Here is an 18,314-nt window from a genome sequence, read left to right on the forward strand (position 1 = left end):
AAATTACTTTCAGCTGTATTCACCCTGTATTCAACCTCTTCCTTCAGCAGCTCTTCCGCCCAAGCTGATTGCTCCCAGCGTTTCCACAGCCCCTGGGGGCAACAGCAACTGGGAGACCGCAGCAGGCCCCGGACCAGGGCAGAACCAGCCCCCCCGCACCCCCTGAGCCCCAGCACGCCTCTCCTGTGTGCTGTCGTGCCCCAGTGCAGCTGCAGGCAGCAGCATGGCCACCCCTCTCCATCAGTCCCGTTAGTCAGGGTTGGGAAAGACACCTTTCACAGCTGATGTTCAAAATACCATTCCAACTACTTCTTCATACATGGCAGTTGCTGTTTGGCTTCTCCTACCATGACAAAAAGGAGTTTTTGCTGGGATGGGTGTGCTTCATGTTTCAGACGCATCTGCTGTGGCACAGACCTGCACCTAAGCTGAAACAATGGGCTGCCTCTCCATCTTTTGCTTTGCCTCAGCTGACCTTCAGCAGCTTTTGTCCTACTCATAAATTCACAACGTATCTGGATTAGATGGTAAGGGCAATCACAGCAGCTAAAAGCACTGCAAGCCAGCTGTGGTGGTTTTTTGTCTCCAAATTGTGCTATCTCACTCTAGCGATGTCTTTTGTTTGGGTACACATTGCGCTGGCACTCTGACTTCTCCATCTCTTGTAGGGTGTTATTTTGGCTTGTCTTGAAGGACTGCACTATTGCCAAGGAACTTCGAGTGACGTGGTTTAAAACTTTCAGCTTTTTCTATAATTCTTTTTAAAACAATTTTGCATACTATCAAGCTATCATGCTTAATATAATCCTATCCTCCCAATTTGATAGTGTCATTTCCAAATGTTACTGAATATCTGAATTATAGTAAATAAACTGCTATCACTAACAGCCCTTGAATCTATTTAACTTTTCTTCTTTCTTCTGGCTCACCTGACTTACTCCTGAATAATGAATGTGAGGCTTCATTCCCTGTGTAGCTCCCTTTTCTTATACTGTAAAATGACTGACTTACTGTCAGTTGTAGTGAGGCATACCACGGAGAATATGCTGAGTTCCGAGCAATAATCTGCGCAGCCCTTATGATGGGTATCTGATTTTCTTCGGTCAGTGAGACTGCCCAGCTCTTCAGTCTGATTCAGGGAGTGCTTTGAGAAAACCAGCAGACTGCAACTAGTCTCAGTGAATGTGAGAGAAGTGGAAGGATGTATGAAATGATACACGGCTTGCTGAAGTTTGAAAGAACACAGAGAATCACACCAGAGCACCCCGTGAATAGTTGGGACCTTATCCTTACGATTGCTTTGCAAACAGATGTTCTGATCACAGGAAAACGCTGCCCGCACAGGCACTCCTGGCTTTAGTGGTCAGAGAGCAGTAGAAGAGACCCACTGAGCAGAAGCTTCAATTCTCAGTTCCTTTGTTTCAGCATGGCTTCATGTGAATGTTGGATCCGCTTCTATACTATGTCAGCACTGCTCCGCACGTCTGTTACGTGGCACAAGCCCTAGGCCTGCTCCATGTCCTTTGCAGTCTATCATTCAGTCTGGATGATCAAATGAAATCATCTCTCTTCTCTATATAGCCCCATTACTTCTAATTTATGTCCTTCTTTATGCCATTCAGAACACTCCCTTTTCCTCTTCTGAATTCAGGTCTTCTGAGTTATCAGAATATACAGCACACACAACTTCAATTCACAGTGAAAATGTGGATATGCTGTTTCATCTTAACATTTATTTAAATTTTCCCATAGTTCAAACAAAACATAACATCCCATTTCAACTGATAAAATAAAAAGAAAAAAAAATAAACTGCTTCTACCAAGTTAGCCAGTGTATAGACTTTCTTATTTTACAAAACAAAAAGGCAGGAACATGTTACAAAATAATCATCAAACCAATCAATGTCAATAGTGCAAAGAATGAATTGCAAGTATAGGAGAGAGAGGGAGGGAGGGTAGGACAGATGGGAGGATGGATGGATGGGTGGGTGGGTGGATGAACAAAACAAGGCGGCTAGAGCAGCTGTGCCTGTTATCACACAAAATTTCATATCTCAGACAACTCATGATGTAGATTTAATTTCTGTGGCAGAAGAGAGTAAGTACTTCACCCATAAGTGGTCTCTGTGTGCTGCGGATTCTTGCACTGGCCAGTTCTGGAGATGACTACAGCTACAAACCTGAGGTGCTTAGAGTAACTGAAAGGAATTTTTCACCCTCTGGAACAGAGGTGACCGACCTATCAAGGGCTTGGTTAGTTTGTGTGCATTCAAGGGCCAAGGTAATTACTGAGAATTTCATGCAACCAACAGAGTAAGTACCTCCAGCCTGAACTTTGTATACCTTTTCCTCTTGCTTCCATGCTGTTATGCATGGAATTGCTCTCTGTCCTGGGAGGTGGCTGATGAGGAGGGAGTTCTAGCAGCTACTAAGTCACGTGGACAGGCAGATCAACAGGTCTTGGATGTTCTGTCAAGCAAATGTGCCAGCCAGCAAGCCACCAGAAAAGGTCAATTATTTCTGCAATATTTCTTATGAGACTGCTACAATGAAGAACCTAAAATCTGTCTCCACAGGATGACTAAATTTGAGTCTAAATAAAATAAAGGACAAAAATGTCATCAGTCAGTTACAGTGTTTCTCAGCTGAATATTCCCATTTTCCTTTGCTAGCAGAGTGTCCACAGTTGATACATGTAAGACGCGTTCACTAAAATAAGCTCAGCTGCCCAGAGATCATATTCATCTTTACCCCTTGTGATCAAAGAATTTTTATTTTTCCAGGTAAAATTCCCTGCAATACCTCAAGTCTTACTGCAGTACAAAAATTAAACAAAACCGTAACGAGAAATAGAAAGAAGGCTGAAAGTGGGAATAGCTTCAGGGAGTAAATGTATGCTTACCTTTGAAGGCACATTTCCTGCACGAGTGCTTGGGTACTACAAAGCTTTCAAATAAACCAAAGGGCAGTGATTGTATCTTTCTCGAAAGCAGTATTAAACTGAAACTATTCAAAGATATTTTTCCCCAAGATTAAAAAAAAAAAAAAATCTCCATTACAAGCATAGCTTGTATCTAAATAATTTCTGCTGCTCTAAAACCGACAAAACTCTGAGCTGTTTCCCCCTCACCCCCATCAACAGTCTGTCCAAATTACTACTGCATCCTTATGGATGAAGAGTATATGGCTCATGTACATAAAGTTCATACAGTGGCAGTATCTACCACTGAAAAACTAGCAGTGTTTCATCAAGCAAGAACAGTGGAAGAATTAAAAGGGCACTTAGGATCCTGGTGTTCAAATGCTCAGCACTCACAATGGTGCTGGACTGAAAAAAGTATTTAGTGGTGACATCTGGTTGTTAGCGCTCTTTTGACAAATCAAACTATTTACTCCAGTGCTTTAAAAGGAAATAAGATCTTTTGAAACTCTGGCAGAGGTACTCATCCTAAACTCTTGAAAATTCAGTGACAGGAAGATCAGAAAGATATTGTCCAGAGATCAGAACGGATTAAAACAGATTTTTTACAAACTACAACACTCTTCCAGTATTGCCTGCGTAACTCCATTAGGCTTGGAAGAGATACTTCCGTTGTACAACTAACTATGTAAGAGAGATCAGAGTCAGGCCTATACTCTTACTTTCATTCATTAAGTCTGAATTTAAGAAAAAAAAAAAAAGGAAAAGAATCAGAAGAGGCAGAGCAATGAAGTAAGTCCAGAAAACTCCAGTATGTTCGTGTTTCAGTTCTGGGGGCATGAAATATTCTGTGGCTGGAGTACGACAGACTGAAAAGTTTAAAATTCAAGAGATATAAAATGATATTCCTTTGATTTTCTCCCTTCTTTAAGGAGTACGACATAATTTTGCTTATTTGCTATACTCATTTGTGTTTTCAAGGGCTGGGGGAAAATAGGCAAAAATTCAGACACTGAGCCTGCAGAGGAGAGTAGGAAATCTCCCGACTGTTTCTCTCACAAAACCTTCTCACGCTTCCTCAGCAACATCTCAACACTCCTTCGGCTTGGTTTTGCTGGATTCCTTGCTGGTCCTTTTCAGAAACTGTGCACTAGGAGCTGCAGTGAAAAAGGGGAAAAACACCCAGAAGCTTTGAATGCCTTTGAAAAGAAGAGTGGATTTTGTAGAGGAGTTGCCATGCAACTCACTCTAGCCAGCCTGTCACAGAGCAGAGAATCATGCACAAATTCAGCCCCATGCGCTCAGATATTTCACAACCTATACAAGTCATCATTTAATAAATAATAATTCTTTGCACTTTTGTCAGTAATTTTAATCCACCAGTCTCAAAATGCTTCATAAAAGTTACCAGGGTTCTTCCATTTACAGTGAGATGTTGCAAACACTTAGTATGAGCTGGCGTGCTGCGTGGAGCTCTCTGGGCCTTGGTGGGACTGCCTGCAACAGAACAGTACACGCTTCTGCAGAAGTCCTAGGAGCACTGAGACTTCACGTATTTACAGCAGTGTACCTGTGTAAATATGCATCAATAGTTTGGCCTAGGCCTGAAATTTAGGTGCCTATAGAAAGGCATTTGTAAGTTCCTTATAACTTGTTTTAAATTCTACCACTACCAGTTTCAGATTCAATGTAATTTATCTCATGTTTTAATTGGGATTTTAACATTGTAGTGATTTTCATAGGCGTCACAGTGCAAGTAGTAAATCGAGAGTGTATTAAACTTGTTATATGAAATGTAAAATTAAAAAAATATAAATTTGTTAAAAGGCTTTCTTTTTAATTCATTATGGTTTTAAATTACATTGCCAAGGCTTTCCAAATGTTTGATTTTCAAGTCAGCAGTAACCTTTCAAAAGATAAATGATTTAATAAATTATTTTTTTTACATTTATATCTAAAGACAAAATATTACGCAAGCCGTGGAAACAACTACGAAAAATGGGTACTGTCAACACTGTTTTCTCTGAAAATATATATGAATGAGTGATTCTTTCCTTCTGCATTTTTATTTAGAAAGAAGTTTCAAGACTACTTGTTACTTTCAGCTAAGTGGAGATAAAAAAATCTCCACGACAGAAGCTTGTTGTAAATTTTTGAAAAGAGATTTTGGGTCCAGTTAGTGGGGGTTTTATAAAGATACAAGTTACTCCTATTGTAGGTTCAAGACAGAACATGAAAGTAACATTGCGTAGACAGAATTCCGAGGATTTTCAGGAAGGCAAACAACATTGTCTGTTAAAGTAATTATGTTCTGACATTTTCAATAACCACCCACCTTACCCATCCAAGAAAACATATAAAAAACCCCAAACTCAAAACCAAACACCAATGTTTTTCCCTTAAATATCTTTCTAGGCAGGAATGATCTAATCTTAGCAAAATCCCTCCTGTATCACCTCTACTATAACACACATTCCCTGTTACTAGCAGCTATAACCATATTCAGTCAAGGTAACAGAACAGCCCAGACTAACAAATAAAAACGTTATGAAATTGCAGAGGCTTTCTTGGAACTTGGGCAGACCCCATGAAAATATGCACAATGACATGTAGTCATTCAGGGGATGAGACAGGGAGGGGTGAATAGAAGAACAGCTAGGTGATTAGCTGTCCTGTCTGGAGCTCATCTGCTTGACCATTTACTACATTTAAGATGCAGAATTTGTTGATTCTCCAGAATGATGCTGAGGGTTTTCACTCTGTTGACCACTTCAGAAATGAGATTTTATATAATTTTTCACTCGATGCTCCCCTAGGTTTTATTTGGCAGTTCAGAAGGAAGTGGATCTGCCAATGACCAGACCAACAGGCATACAAAAAAAATGCTTAACGTAGGAGGGCAAGATTGTAAATGAGATAAAGGCTGCTTTCTGGTTTGGCTGTGGTGCTGGCCAGACCATACTTCAGTGCAGAACCTAGATGGTGAAGAGGCAGAAAAGGCAGGCTTGACTGTAATACGAGTCATTCTGTCTGTACCCCAACTGTACTTAAATTGTTCCAGCAAAAGCCCATGGATCAGCTCCAAACAAACCACTGACAAGCTTCTTCTCAAAGTATGGAACATCACAAGGAAAAATAATGCTCTTCAGAGCATTATTTTAGAAGTAGTACTCCATACTTTTTTAAAGAAAAATACCAAAACCCGGCAAGTCCTTTCTTCCATGTCTGTTAATTCGACCACCCCTCTTGGGACTTGCAGACTGATCTTCCTTCACTGCGTAGCACATTCATTGACATTTGCAGTATCTTCTCCCTTCAGATCCTCATTCAAGCTTTTTTTCTGCTCTATTTCGACCTGGCAGAGGAAGAAGAGGGAGAACATTTGTAGTGAGAAAAGAAAACAAAAGATTCAAAAATCTTCCTTAGTGGTGGTTCGTGTCCTGCTCAGCTGAAGAAACTCTTGGTAAACTGAAAGGGTTGTGAAGAGAAATAGACTGAGGATGGAAAGCTGGATTTTATTTACTACAAGTGTTTTCAGTCTAATCCAAACAGTTTTACAATTCAACAGTGTCATGACATCATTTCCAGAAGAGATAAATGTCATGCAGAGAACCTGTCTCAAATGATTTTATATTCATTACCATCCCCAGCTGTACTCTGAATCCAAATCCAAATCTGCAGAAGACAGGTGGCTTCCTAAGTGACAGCAGAAGACCAAACCTCAATTTTAAACTCTGCAAAAACTGATGCATGAAGCAAAGAGATTTACTTTCACAACACACATCTACACTTGTGTTCTACATTTTGACACGTCTGAAAACTCAGGGATAATCCAATGTTTAATACTTAAAGGGATACTTAGGAAGATCAGATACTATCTCCAGGGAACTTAACAGACTACTAAAAATGTAATTACAATTACCATTAAAAATATTTGCCATGATAATCTTTTCAGTATCTCTCATCACTGCTCTTAAAGAAGGCAGGTAGGATGCCAATTTCTCTGCTGAGTGATCAGCTAACATGCAAAATTTGGCACACTGCGATTCTTGGCAGGGATATACGTAATGGATTTTCCCATCTGCTCCTCTCTTTAGGGCAGGCAGGCAGAAGAAATACTTAAGCATAGAAATAATGCAATCCTTTTGTCTGCTGTAGCACTCTTGCTGTAGCTGCCATGAAGAGCAGAAAACTCCCTGTTCACACTCCTTCGGTATCAGCTAATCACCAGGAGCTGGCTGCGTGTATGCTCTACCGCAAAGTAACTGCAAGCAAGTCTAGTCCACCTTCGCTGAGGGATAATCCACTGCTTGTTTGCCATGAGTCAATAGGTTGCCCATGGGTAGCGACTGCACAGAGCCTGGCATGTGCCAAATTCCCACCTCATCTGCCCACGGTATTTTATTTGTCTGCCCACACTTTTCAAGACGATGTAGTACGCAAAGTAACCATGGTGACTGCCACACTCTCAGTTTTACCTTGTAACTGTAGTGTGCTGAATAGTTGACCCACTTCCTCACATCGGTCTTGTCCTCAACAGAGATGGACCGAACTGTAGCTTTGGATGCAGAAGTGGTGGGCATGTCAAATTCCACATCTACGTAGCGGACAAAACTGGAAGGCACTTCCCGGTCAGAGCCAAGCTCTAGGTGACAGAAGAAGCAGTGAGGATGGCCAGAAGCTGGAAAAAGAAAGCAAATAGACATGAAAGTCACGAAAGTTGCGTTGGATGGATCAAAAAAGACAACATCTAGGAGGAAGCAACATCATAAAACTGCAAGAAACCCAGAATCTGCCTGGGCGAGCTAGTTTGGAGCAAGTGACAGTATCTTACCTGTTTCAATACCATTGCAGTTTCCAGATGAATTAAACAAATTAAACTGCAGAAAGGACTGCTGATCACTCTAGTTTGCTTTTTGTGGGTAAAAATATAAGATGTAAATCAAGCACCATAGACTAAAGGTATTTCCCCTCTTCCAATTCCCCCGCTGTATGTAACATGCCAAGTATGTTGTGGCACATCCTTCTGAAATGTCATGTACTGATAGTAAGTAAAGGTGGGATTCAGCAGATATTTCACTTATTTGAAATTGTTATCCTCAGTTTTAGCAAAAGAAAATATACCAGATAGGGTTAAATAATTTTTCTGGTTTCAAAAAGCAAATTTGTGCACAGCTTGGGAATGACTGCTTATTCCTTATTCTAACCCATGACAAGGTGGCTAGTCATTAAAGATGGCAAGGTGAGGAAGTAACCACATTTAGCTCGGTCATCTGTAAATGATAACCTTCATTATTACTTTTTTCCCCTTTGTTTTGCTGGACAGCAGTGATGATTAAAAATTAAAGCAGGTGCTGCAAGTCAAGCTAAGCTGGTTTTATTTCTGACTGCTGCCAACTCCCTAAGCTCTTGAGCAAGTCATTTAAGGTCGGTGCCTCAGTCTCTGTCTGGAAAATGAGGAGGAGAGCCTTCAAAGCCATCTTGGGCTTTCTGATTGAAGGGATCGTGTTATCTAAGTATGTATAAATGAAAGTAATGTATAAATAAATGAACGGAATACTTGTCTGCCACTGTTACAGACTTTAGGATTTCTGACTGCTCATTCATTGGGAAAGTTCTCCTCTATACAGCTCAGCAAGGTGTACGGGACAGAGACAAGTAAGGCAGAAGGCAGCTCTGTGCTCTGGCACAAGCCACATCCACAGCTACAGAATGTTCAGCTGCGCTGCCACGCTCCAGGGCTGGCAAGTGCTGTGGTGCTCTCGGGATGGATGCATGTGAAGTAGCACTGGGAAATGTTTAACTGGGCTTGAGCACACTGAGTGACAGGGGCTTTGGAGATCTGAGTTTTCAAACTCTTCGTAATTTCCGCTGGACACATGGAACCAGCAACCACTCTTCTAACACACCTGAACGTTGGTGGATATTCATAGGCTCAAAAAAAAAAAAAGGGGGGAGTGGGGAGAAGGGGGAATAAAGGGGAAAAAAGCAAAGAAGAAAAGAATGCCATGCAATTATGAAAGCAATTTTTCAATAATTTAACTTCTTCCAGTAGGAGTACCCACTAACTGGAAAGGCCGTGCATAACACTCAAAAAAATATGGAAGTTATTAATTTAAACCAGCTCAGCATGGCAGGCAACCAGATGAGCTGATTAAGAAAGCAACTCCTCCACCGAAGCTATACCAAAACTACCAAGCACATCAGTGTTCATTAGTGCCCCAGGTGCGAGGCGCACAAGGCACAACTTCTGCAGACATTCTGTTTGTTGAGCAGGCTCATTCAGAGCTGTTTCTCAAATGGGCAGGTACACTTTTCAGTAAAATCAGGAGGAAATCAAGAGTGCTTTTGTTTGGGATCTCTTGCTTCCTTCAGTTACTAGAATTTCATTCTGACAATCAAGGATCTGATAATATAATTCATATATATGCATGGGTTACCGTGGTTGGAGGGAATCTGTGCCAAACGACTCTGATGTCCCAGCACGTTTGGATTAAAGGATTTAATTTACTTCAGCAAGTACACCAGGCAGCATGTCTGGGATCCAGAGCCTAACCAGACCGAAGTTCAAACACCTAGATCCAAGGCTCTGCACAGAGGCTACATCCCCGCTTCGCTGGAACGGTGTTTTCCCATGATTTAAAATCGGGTGGATGTTTTCCTAATACTCTGCCGGTGGATTAAAAAAAAACATGTGGAGCCCAGCCAGCTGCCACTGAAGCTCGGCAGAGCCTGTAAAAAGGCTTTCTTTATCAACTTCTTTGATCATATTAATTGTGAACATGAGAAGGGCAATAAAGTTTAACATGCTATTTTGGAAAGGGTTTTGGCAATGTGCTCAGTAGAATCCAGCCCACAGTTTTCTCTTGGGTCAAACCATGGTCAGAGCACACACAGTCCTCCATTTGTCACATGCTTTTCAATGTCCAGTCATAAGCAGATGCTTTGGCTACAAAATAATACAGACAGTGCTGATAACAAGTTCCTATAGTGCAAGGGGCCCCACCCCATTAGAGAGCACAAAGAGAAAACATTTGGATAAGACAGCGAAGCTGCTGAAATAATTCTTAACAATTCAGGTGCGAGGATTGTACAACCTGAATGCAAGCAGTGAGCTTCGGGAGGGACCGGCTCTCCTCCCGTGTCCGGCTGCGGCACTAGCCCTCAGGGCAGACCACAGGCAGGGCTGATGGTGTCACATGCCTCACATCACACAGAGCCTGCACCAGTCTGCGTCCAGGGAGTGAAGCACAAGAGGTCCGAGTGGCTACCTGGAGACCTCTGGAGTTCCTGGGGTCGCGTTTGCAAGGGGCTGATCTGTCAGAGCACACAAAGTGGATGAACGAAGGGTCCCTTAGCATGTGCCTATGTATGTCCTCCTTTGAAAGGCAGACAGGCACGTGTGCTGGAGGGAGTCATGCAATGCGTATGCCCCAGGTCGTGCGGACAGGTTGTGTGGCCTCTGGAGGCCGGGTGGAGCTGGAGGCTGTGGTGACCTGCAGCATTTCCTCACAGCTGCAGTGCGATGCCACCACCTCTCCCCTGCTATGGAGTCCCAGGCACTGGCACAGGTCTTTAGCAGACCAGACATTTACAGAGGACCCAGAGTGCTCTTTGGGGTGAGTTGCAGGTGCCACAGTAAGAGAGCATGAAGTGTGAGTCAGGGGAACATTTTTATACTTCGTGCTTGAGAACTGCATCGTTTATAGGGACTTCTGCAAATAGGTGGAGGTGAGATATCACACAGCTTGTGGGTAGGGCTGGATACAGCCAAGCATGCACAGTTGGGAGCAGACCACACATCAGCATCACGTGGTCAGAAGTGTATGTGGTCCATGAGGCAAATCTAAGAAGGAGCGGGAATCAGTGCTTTCGAGTACCATTTATATCCCTCTTTGTTTGCCATATACTTGGAGTAAGGAAAACGATAGGATGAGTACTGTCAAAAAATGTAAATAGTCCCTCAGAGGCAAGGTCAGATTTAAACTACACTTGGCCTGCCCTGTCATCACTTTGGGATTCCCTCCTTCTCACATACCTCATGTATCCTGGCCAAGACAGTGCTTGCAAGGCCCTTCCTTTCCCTGAAACTACATCTGACCTGACCGGAGGGGTGAGGACACTCTCTTCCTCTCAGGATGTAAACAAATACTAACTGCCCTGCATTCTGTGCGGTGACACTGATGGATGGATACTCTGTGGCAGGGCTCCAACAGCAGCGCCAAGTCTGTGATGCATTTCCCCCTGGCACAGGGTATCTATAATAAAGCCTCACACTGGGAGAGACGAGATCAAGGAAACGAGACATAGATCAACATCTCCCTCAAAGTAGCCATGGGTAAGGGACCATCACCTCACAGGAGGCAGCAGAGCCAGGAGTTCTGCCTCTTTTCCTGGTTTGCTACTGGCATGTTCTGTGATTGTGTTAAAGTCTGGGGGCTTTCGTTTCCCTAGCTGCAACGTCTATATGCTATACTGAGATCTTTGGAGAGAAGATGCCACAGAAGGCCCAGTTTCACAGCATCTTGTTCCCAGAGCTCATGCAGATGGCATGGTGAGATTTTCCTCACATGCATGTTACTGCTCATAAGCAGCCTGAGGTTAATTTTTCACTGCGATATTTCTCTTGAGTTCCCAAGCTCTCTCTTCTTATACCCCACACCACAAGAAACATGGAGCCTTCACTTTTGTCACTGATATCCCTCCAAATTTGTAACCTATGGTGTAAGCTGGCATCCTTGGGCCGAAATGTGGTCCAAAAGATTGGAAGACTCGGATCGCTGTTTTGCTGACACTATAGCTCCAACTCGGGAAAAACATATGTCCTTAGAAAGTGCCAATCTGGTACGACACTGCACTTTCAGGGAACACCGAATACGGAAACTCACCCAGTCACCCAGCTGCATGACTACAGCACTGATACTAAAACATGCATCTCATTTGTAAAAAGGTAGTCTAGACTAGAGAAATCAAGAAGTAGAATTCACTACAAATAAAAATAAACCCAAGCTGTCTAGCTTTACTGCACAGCATGGATGAAAGGCAGGAAGCGGAATGACTGGCAGCGATGGCCAAAGCGAACAGCAGCTTGCCCGTATTATTTGAATGTTTAATTATGAACAAGTTACTAGAAATATAAAGACTTGTGAGTTTTATGTTGGTGTTCTCTCTTCAGGTTTAAGCTGTATTTACCTGTCTGCACCGATTACAGAAACATAGCCACAAACTGTTGTTTGGATTTTTTTTTTTGACGGTTGCATAATATCTCCTGTCCTCTTACAATTTGCATTCCAGACACTTTGTAGGCATTAGTTGTGGTATACACATTGAAATCTATAGCACCGGCCCAGTATGCTTGGCAATGCGTGGAAAAGAAATCACATGTGCTGGAACTACAGCAATTGATCTGGTCCTGTCACTGAGCCCCGTAGCATAGTATTGCGCCTCTGCAAGTTACCTGAAAAAGCCCTGCTTCCATTAACAGTGCTAAGGACACAGATGTTTGATGCCTAAGTCCCATTATGTACTCCTAAAAACAGAGACAGAAGGCATATTTTTGCATCCAGAAAACCTAAACCTGTTTTTATCATTAGCAATGTTTGTAGGATACATAAAACTACTGCAATGAAGGGTCAGATAAATGCTTCATGCAACTAACCGATGTCCTTTGGTATACTGCAGAAGATGATTTATCCCTCACCATGCCAACCCAGTATTCCCTGTCTTCCAAAATACATAACTCCTTTTAGCTTACTCCTGCAGAGATGGTATGCACCACTCACCCGAGTTTTTGTCAGGCAGTCGGTTTATCCTCCATACGATGGAATTAAAGGCATGCTCATATTTGGCAGTTCCCAAAGTTACTCTCATTACTGGCTCAGAACCAGACAGACTGGTTGATCCAAAAGTGGCCCCCTTGTTCACCTTGGCTTTCAAAGATTTCTCCCCAAGGACGCTCTCCCTGCGAAAGTTCTTTACCCACTCGTTTGGCACTGGGTAGCGGACCATCACGTTTTCACAAGGAACCTGAGTTAAAGGGTCACGGTTGGAAGAGAACCCAGTGGACATCATCAGCCAGCTCTGCACCTCCACCTCAGCACCATTGATACTGGCAGCTGTCCTCAGAGTAAAAGGCAAAGTTTTCTCAGCAAAGACAGTTCTGAATCGCATCAGTTCAAACCGGCAGGCATCCAAGGGGTTGAACAGGATAATACGGGAGTTATTAAACATATCCTCATCCACACACGAATGGAACCGACAGCTGTATAATTTAATCCACTTAGTGGTAGTAGTGGGCATAATATCCTGCCTTGCAACTATTTCATTCCCTTTGATCAGGATGTCATTAAGGCCCAGTCTGCATTCTGCCAGGCCAGAAAGGAAGCTGAGAACGTAGATATGGGTCAGCACACTGTGCTGGAGAATCGCACTGTCTCCTTTGGCCAAGACGCCATGAAACTCATCCCTGACATCAACCGTGATTTCTTCTTCTTGATAGTTTAGTCCCACTGTGCTCAGATCTGTCGATGAGGCTGGCAAGCTCATCAGTGTGTCTTGCACAGCACTGATGAAGCTAAGGAAGTCTTCGTAATCTGTAGTCCCAAGCTTGATAATTTGCTCTCTCTCTGCTGTGTGAGCAATGGCTGGTTTAGGCTGATACTTCTTTTTCTCCTTGTAGGTTGTGCGGTCCAACCGCACACTGTGTATCCTTCCATTCTCATCATAGTTCTGGAGTCTGCGCTCCGAAATCTCGTGATTGATTTCAAGTTTGAATTCCCGGAAAGGTTTCTCCAGTCCTTTCTCATAAAAAAGCTGTATATGTCCACTGTCAGTCAGCTTGACGTATATTGGTCCCCAGTGCCTGGATGACATAATATTCTTCTTCTCTGGGATCCTGAGCATCATTGGCCATCCATCCTTTGGCTGAGCTGGTGCTAGGTTAAATAAGGCTGTATCCAGATCGTATGGCATCATGGGGTCATCATCAGGCAAGGTAGGGCTGCTCACACAATCTGGGTCTCCAATCTGGAGTTGCTTGAGCTGCTCTACAGCATCTGTGTGGGTTACACTTTTGTTTGCCTCATGGAAACTGATGGTATCAGGCTCTTGATGGAGAACAATGAGAGAGTCTCTTTGGCTTTTGCCTGGAGCACTGGAGACAGAGGAGCTTTTGGAACGTCTGTCTCGCTCCTCAAAGAATGAGCTGAATGGATTGATGGGTGAGGGTTGGACATCTCGAAGAGATTCATCTAGGAAGGGATTAGTAGCACTCCAGGGTGTCGTTTCAACAGAAGGCAACTTGGTTAAGGAGGAGAGATCTAGTTTTTGAATTTTGGAGAGGTCCCCCAATGTGCTTTTAGGACGTTCTCTTTTCTTAAAGGATGCAGTGAGGTTAAAGTTAACATCTGGAGGCTGTATTTCTGCAGGTGGGGTGTCTGTTTTCAAGGGAGAAAGGTTCTGTGGCAAAAAATTGACTTCATTGTCATCAAAAGTCACCCAGCTGGGAAAGCGAACTGTGGTTGGGGTAGATGAATGCCCATTCACAGAGGTGTTGTTCAGCTGCCAGTTGACAGCCTCCATATCTATCTCCTCATCTTCCTGGAGAGACGAGGAATTGTCTTTAAAAAAAGAGGGGAAGGGAGAAAATTTCAGCTAATTATTCAAAAGTTACCTAGTTGTCTCCACGAAAACAAAACCACGGTTTGCACAATAGTTTGCATGCTGAAGAAAGGTCTATTCATATGCTGGGCAAGAAAGATAGTCAAAAGACTTGGCTAAAATGCTGAAGAGTCTGGCAAGAATTAATGAAGAAATAGACAGCTGAACACAGAAAAAGAACGCAGGAAGAAATACAAAAGGAATGACAGCAGTGATTGTATTGCTCTCAGGCCAACATAATGACCTAAAAAGAAACTTAGCCCACATGTTGTAGTGACTTTTTAAAACTTCCCTCTCTAAACTTCCAGGCTGCATTTCTTTTCTCCCCTTATCTTCTGCCATTTGCCTGTTTTGTTCCTTCTCACTCTTGGTTTCATTTTTTCACTTTCTGTCCCCATACCCCTTACTCTGGAGGAGAATGCAGTAGGGAGAGAGAATGAATATTGAGGAAGAGCACTTTTCCACTCTGTCTTTACAGACTTGTCTGTGCATCTACTGTTATCACAAAAGCACGTGGGGATATGGTAAAGGCACTATAAAAGGTGTCTAGGTGGCATTTTTGCCCAAAATGTGTTGAGCCAAGAGATTCTTTGGCTTACCCAGTGGCAAAGTGTCTGCCGGTCCTTGGATGTCTCTGAAAAATCTCTTGGAGAAGCTGTGATCTACAGGTGTACGTCAGTATAAGGAAAAATGTATTTTTGACTTGTATTGTGAAAGCTGTCCTCATCCTCTGTGAGGACACGGCACCTTTGACCGCTATGTTCCTAGTCCCTGTCTGCCAAGACACTTCCCAAAAGTCTGCATCACACTGTGCTATTTCATTCCCAGCTCTTTCTGGAGGAGATATCTGCAGCGGTAATATGGTGTTTTTCAAAATGAGCACAAATTCTCAGAGTTCAGAAAATTAAAGGGTTTTCTTCCCATTTTCTTCCCACTGGGCTAACAAATCAGAGTGCTTCTCAAAATGAGCAGCCAACATGAAATTATACTCTGTGGCTGCACCACGGGTTTGCTCTACATATCATACAGCAGTGCTAGCATTTGTGCCTTTTGCTTCTGACAGATATATAGATCCCACGTTTTACAGAAGTCACTGTTCTTCAGTACTGCAGAAAAGTGAGTGTAAAATGTAGCACTTCGGTATAGCTGTACACCTATGATTTAAGTATATTTTACAATACTAACAACAACAACCACCTATTTAAGCCATTATTTAAACTACCAGTTCCCAAAACAGATGAGCTTGATTTCCATTTTGTCTCAACCATAATAGACAATTTGAATTTTTATTCCAGTTACCATTTAGAATATGAAGCAGGGAATATTCATGTTAGCCAAAGTCCTGCCATTAGCTCATTACAATGTCTTGGGTAACTTGATTTTCTGGGCCTCTCATCCCAGCTGTATGGAAGTTCACCCAACCTTTTGATCTAAGGACAAAACACATCATGCAAGTTCGAAGGGTTATTATAATAGAAGTTAATTATGTACGAAGCAGAATGATACCAATTTGTTTTTCAAGCCACAACAACAACAAAGCAATAATAAGAACAGATAGCTTGTACAGACTACCTGTGCGTTTCAAAGTGTATTTGAAAAGAAGAGGCACTATCTCAGTTTCTCATATTTTCTTCTCTACCCTGACATTTGACTCCCAGCTTTGCACAATGCCTCTCTGCAGGCCCTGCTACTGGTTGCACCACTGGGTACAGTGGTGGGTCCTTTATCTGTTACTTTTTGCCACAAGACTATAAATAGATAGCGGGGAGAAAACCAGCAAGCCAATTGATTACCATCCACAACCACACCCTAAGTAAGAAAGAATAAAAAAAGCCACCAAGAATAATCTGACGTTGTTCTGATCCTCAGGTCCACGCCAGTACTTTCTACGTCGTCTGATGCCCTTCCAGTACTTTGGTCAACCTGCATGTAGTCCTCTGAAGCACAGCAAAGGCAATGAAAAGATGTGATAAGAGTCTCTGTTTTTACTATATTTCTGGGAAAAATAATCCCCATTTCTTTTAGGACTTCTAAAGTCCTGTGTTTATGAGAACAGGGTTTCTCAAGAGCCACCTCCTCCCTGCCTGCAATTATAATTTTCCACTTTCCCGTACCTTAGCTTTTGAATTGCAGAAACCAAACGTGATTCAACAAATAAAGTATTAACACTTCTGGTAAGTTTGAGAGAAGCAGATGAGCAGACCTTCTTGAGAGCCCATGTGAAAAACACACACAAACCACCTGAAAAATTTCTTTCTAAAGTGAACAAGTTTTATGAAATGAATTGCTTTTTTGATCCAGATGCCCAGAAATATAGCAGAAGCATTAAGAGAAGATGGTTTCATATATGTAATCATTTGCATAATTTTATTTTCTAGAAAAAATCAGTAAACTGTTGTTTGATTTAATATGAGGGAAATGACAAATCTGGGGAGTGAAACTATCTTTCTTTCCCAAACTAAAATAAAAAATACATTCTCCTGCTGCCAAAGAACCATCTGGTTGGGTTGACAAATATTTGAAGAATACAGAGGTGGTTCTAGAAAGACAGGTTTTAAGCTTTGTCTGTAAGAGAATGACTAATAGCAGGAGAATAAAGATAACAATATGCTAATGCAGCTAAGCATCCAAAGAAAGTTCCTGAGAACTAGATGAAATAGTGTATGTATCCCAAGAGAAATATTGGAACCTCTGCTGCAAAGGCAAATACAGCATGGTGAAAAATCTTGACACTGCTAGAGGATGGCTTAGACAATTACTTCAGATTTTTCCCTTCCTGACTTTCGATGAGTTCCTTAACGAGGGTGATAAAGTTTAGAATCCGAATGTCCTTTGGTTTGTCAGCACCCCAGTAGGTCTGGGACAGGACATTTAAGAAAGCGATTCCCTAGATGAACTTGTTGCATTCATAACTGTTTTCAAAATTCCTTCCTACAAAGTAAATTAGGACGATAGCTTGCTGATGGGGTGCGGACAGTCCTCAGCTCAGCGTGACTCCTGACTGAGAAAGACTAGAGCTGCATAAAAAAAGGAAGAAGTGAATTACAGAATCATAGAATGGTTTGGGTTAGAAGGGACCTTAAAGATCATCTGGTTCCAACCCTCCGGCCATGGGCAGAGACACCTTCCACCAGACCATGTTGCTCATAAAAATGATCAAAACAAAGCTCTTGTTTCTTCCTTCTTGACCAACTGACTGTGTTTTCCTAAGCAAGTAACTTTGACAGGTGTTTACTTTGCAAAATTAAAATATCTTTTAATTGTCTGACCTTGACAGATTCTAACCCGACAGCTACAAAACACAGGAGCAGACTTACCGAGGAGGTGAAGGGGACAGGAGCTCTGTTTCCTTTCTCAGCGACAGCAGCAACACGTGAGCTCTGGGGCAGGCAGCCTCAGGCTGCCCACGCAACCATGCGTCTCTGCATTCGCTCCCCCACATAAGTGGTGCCTGCAACCAGCACAGGCTGTACCTTACTACATACATGCCTGAACATCATCACCAAGCCATTAAATAATTTGGAAACTTAAGTCCCCAGTGAACAATAAAACGCCAACCTGCACTGTAAGGATTTTTTTCTGTCCACAGGCCTCTTCATGTTTTGTTGGCTTTGCAAGTATTCAGTAGCAAAATGGTTAATCATTTCAGTGTGATAAACTGGAAAACAGCATCGTTATAATGGATGTAGAACATCTCACTGTGACCAGCCTCTTGTGACTCACTACAAGGAAAAAA

At 42.5% G+C, this 18,314-nt stretch overlaps 1 protein-coding gene across 3 annotated transcripts in view; it reads right to left on the reverse strand.

Moving 5' to 3' along the window:
- Positions 1-1,705: 1,705 nt before the first annotated feature.
- STON2 (stonin 2) overlaps positions 1,706-18,314 on the reverse strand; it is a 79,484-nt gene continuing 62,875 nt past the window's right edge. For all 3 annotated transcript variants that reach the window (XM_075425864.1, XM_075425866.1, XM_075425865.1), the window contains exons 5-7: positions 12,703-14,538; positions 7,399-7,601; positions 1,706-6,275 (exon numbers count right to left, since the gene is read on the reverse strand). In XM_075425864.1, the coding sequence (XP_075281979.1) occupies positions 6,192-6,275; positions 7,399-7,601; positions 12,703-14,538 (2,123 nt within the window). In that variant the 3' untranslated portion in view covers positions 1,706-6,191. The remainder of the gene's footprint in view (positions 6,276-7,398; positions 7,602-12,702; positions 14,539-18,314) is intronic.

This window comes from Opisthocomus hoazin, chromosome 7, assembly GCF_030867145.1.
Source record: "Opisthocomus hoazin isolate bOpiHoa1 chromosome 7, bOpiHoa1.hap1, whole genome shotgun sequence".
NCBI classification, from domain to species: domain Eukaryota; kingdom Metazoa; phylum Chordata; class Aves; order Opisthocomiformes; family Opisthocomidae; genus Opisthocomus; species Opisthocomus hoazin.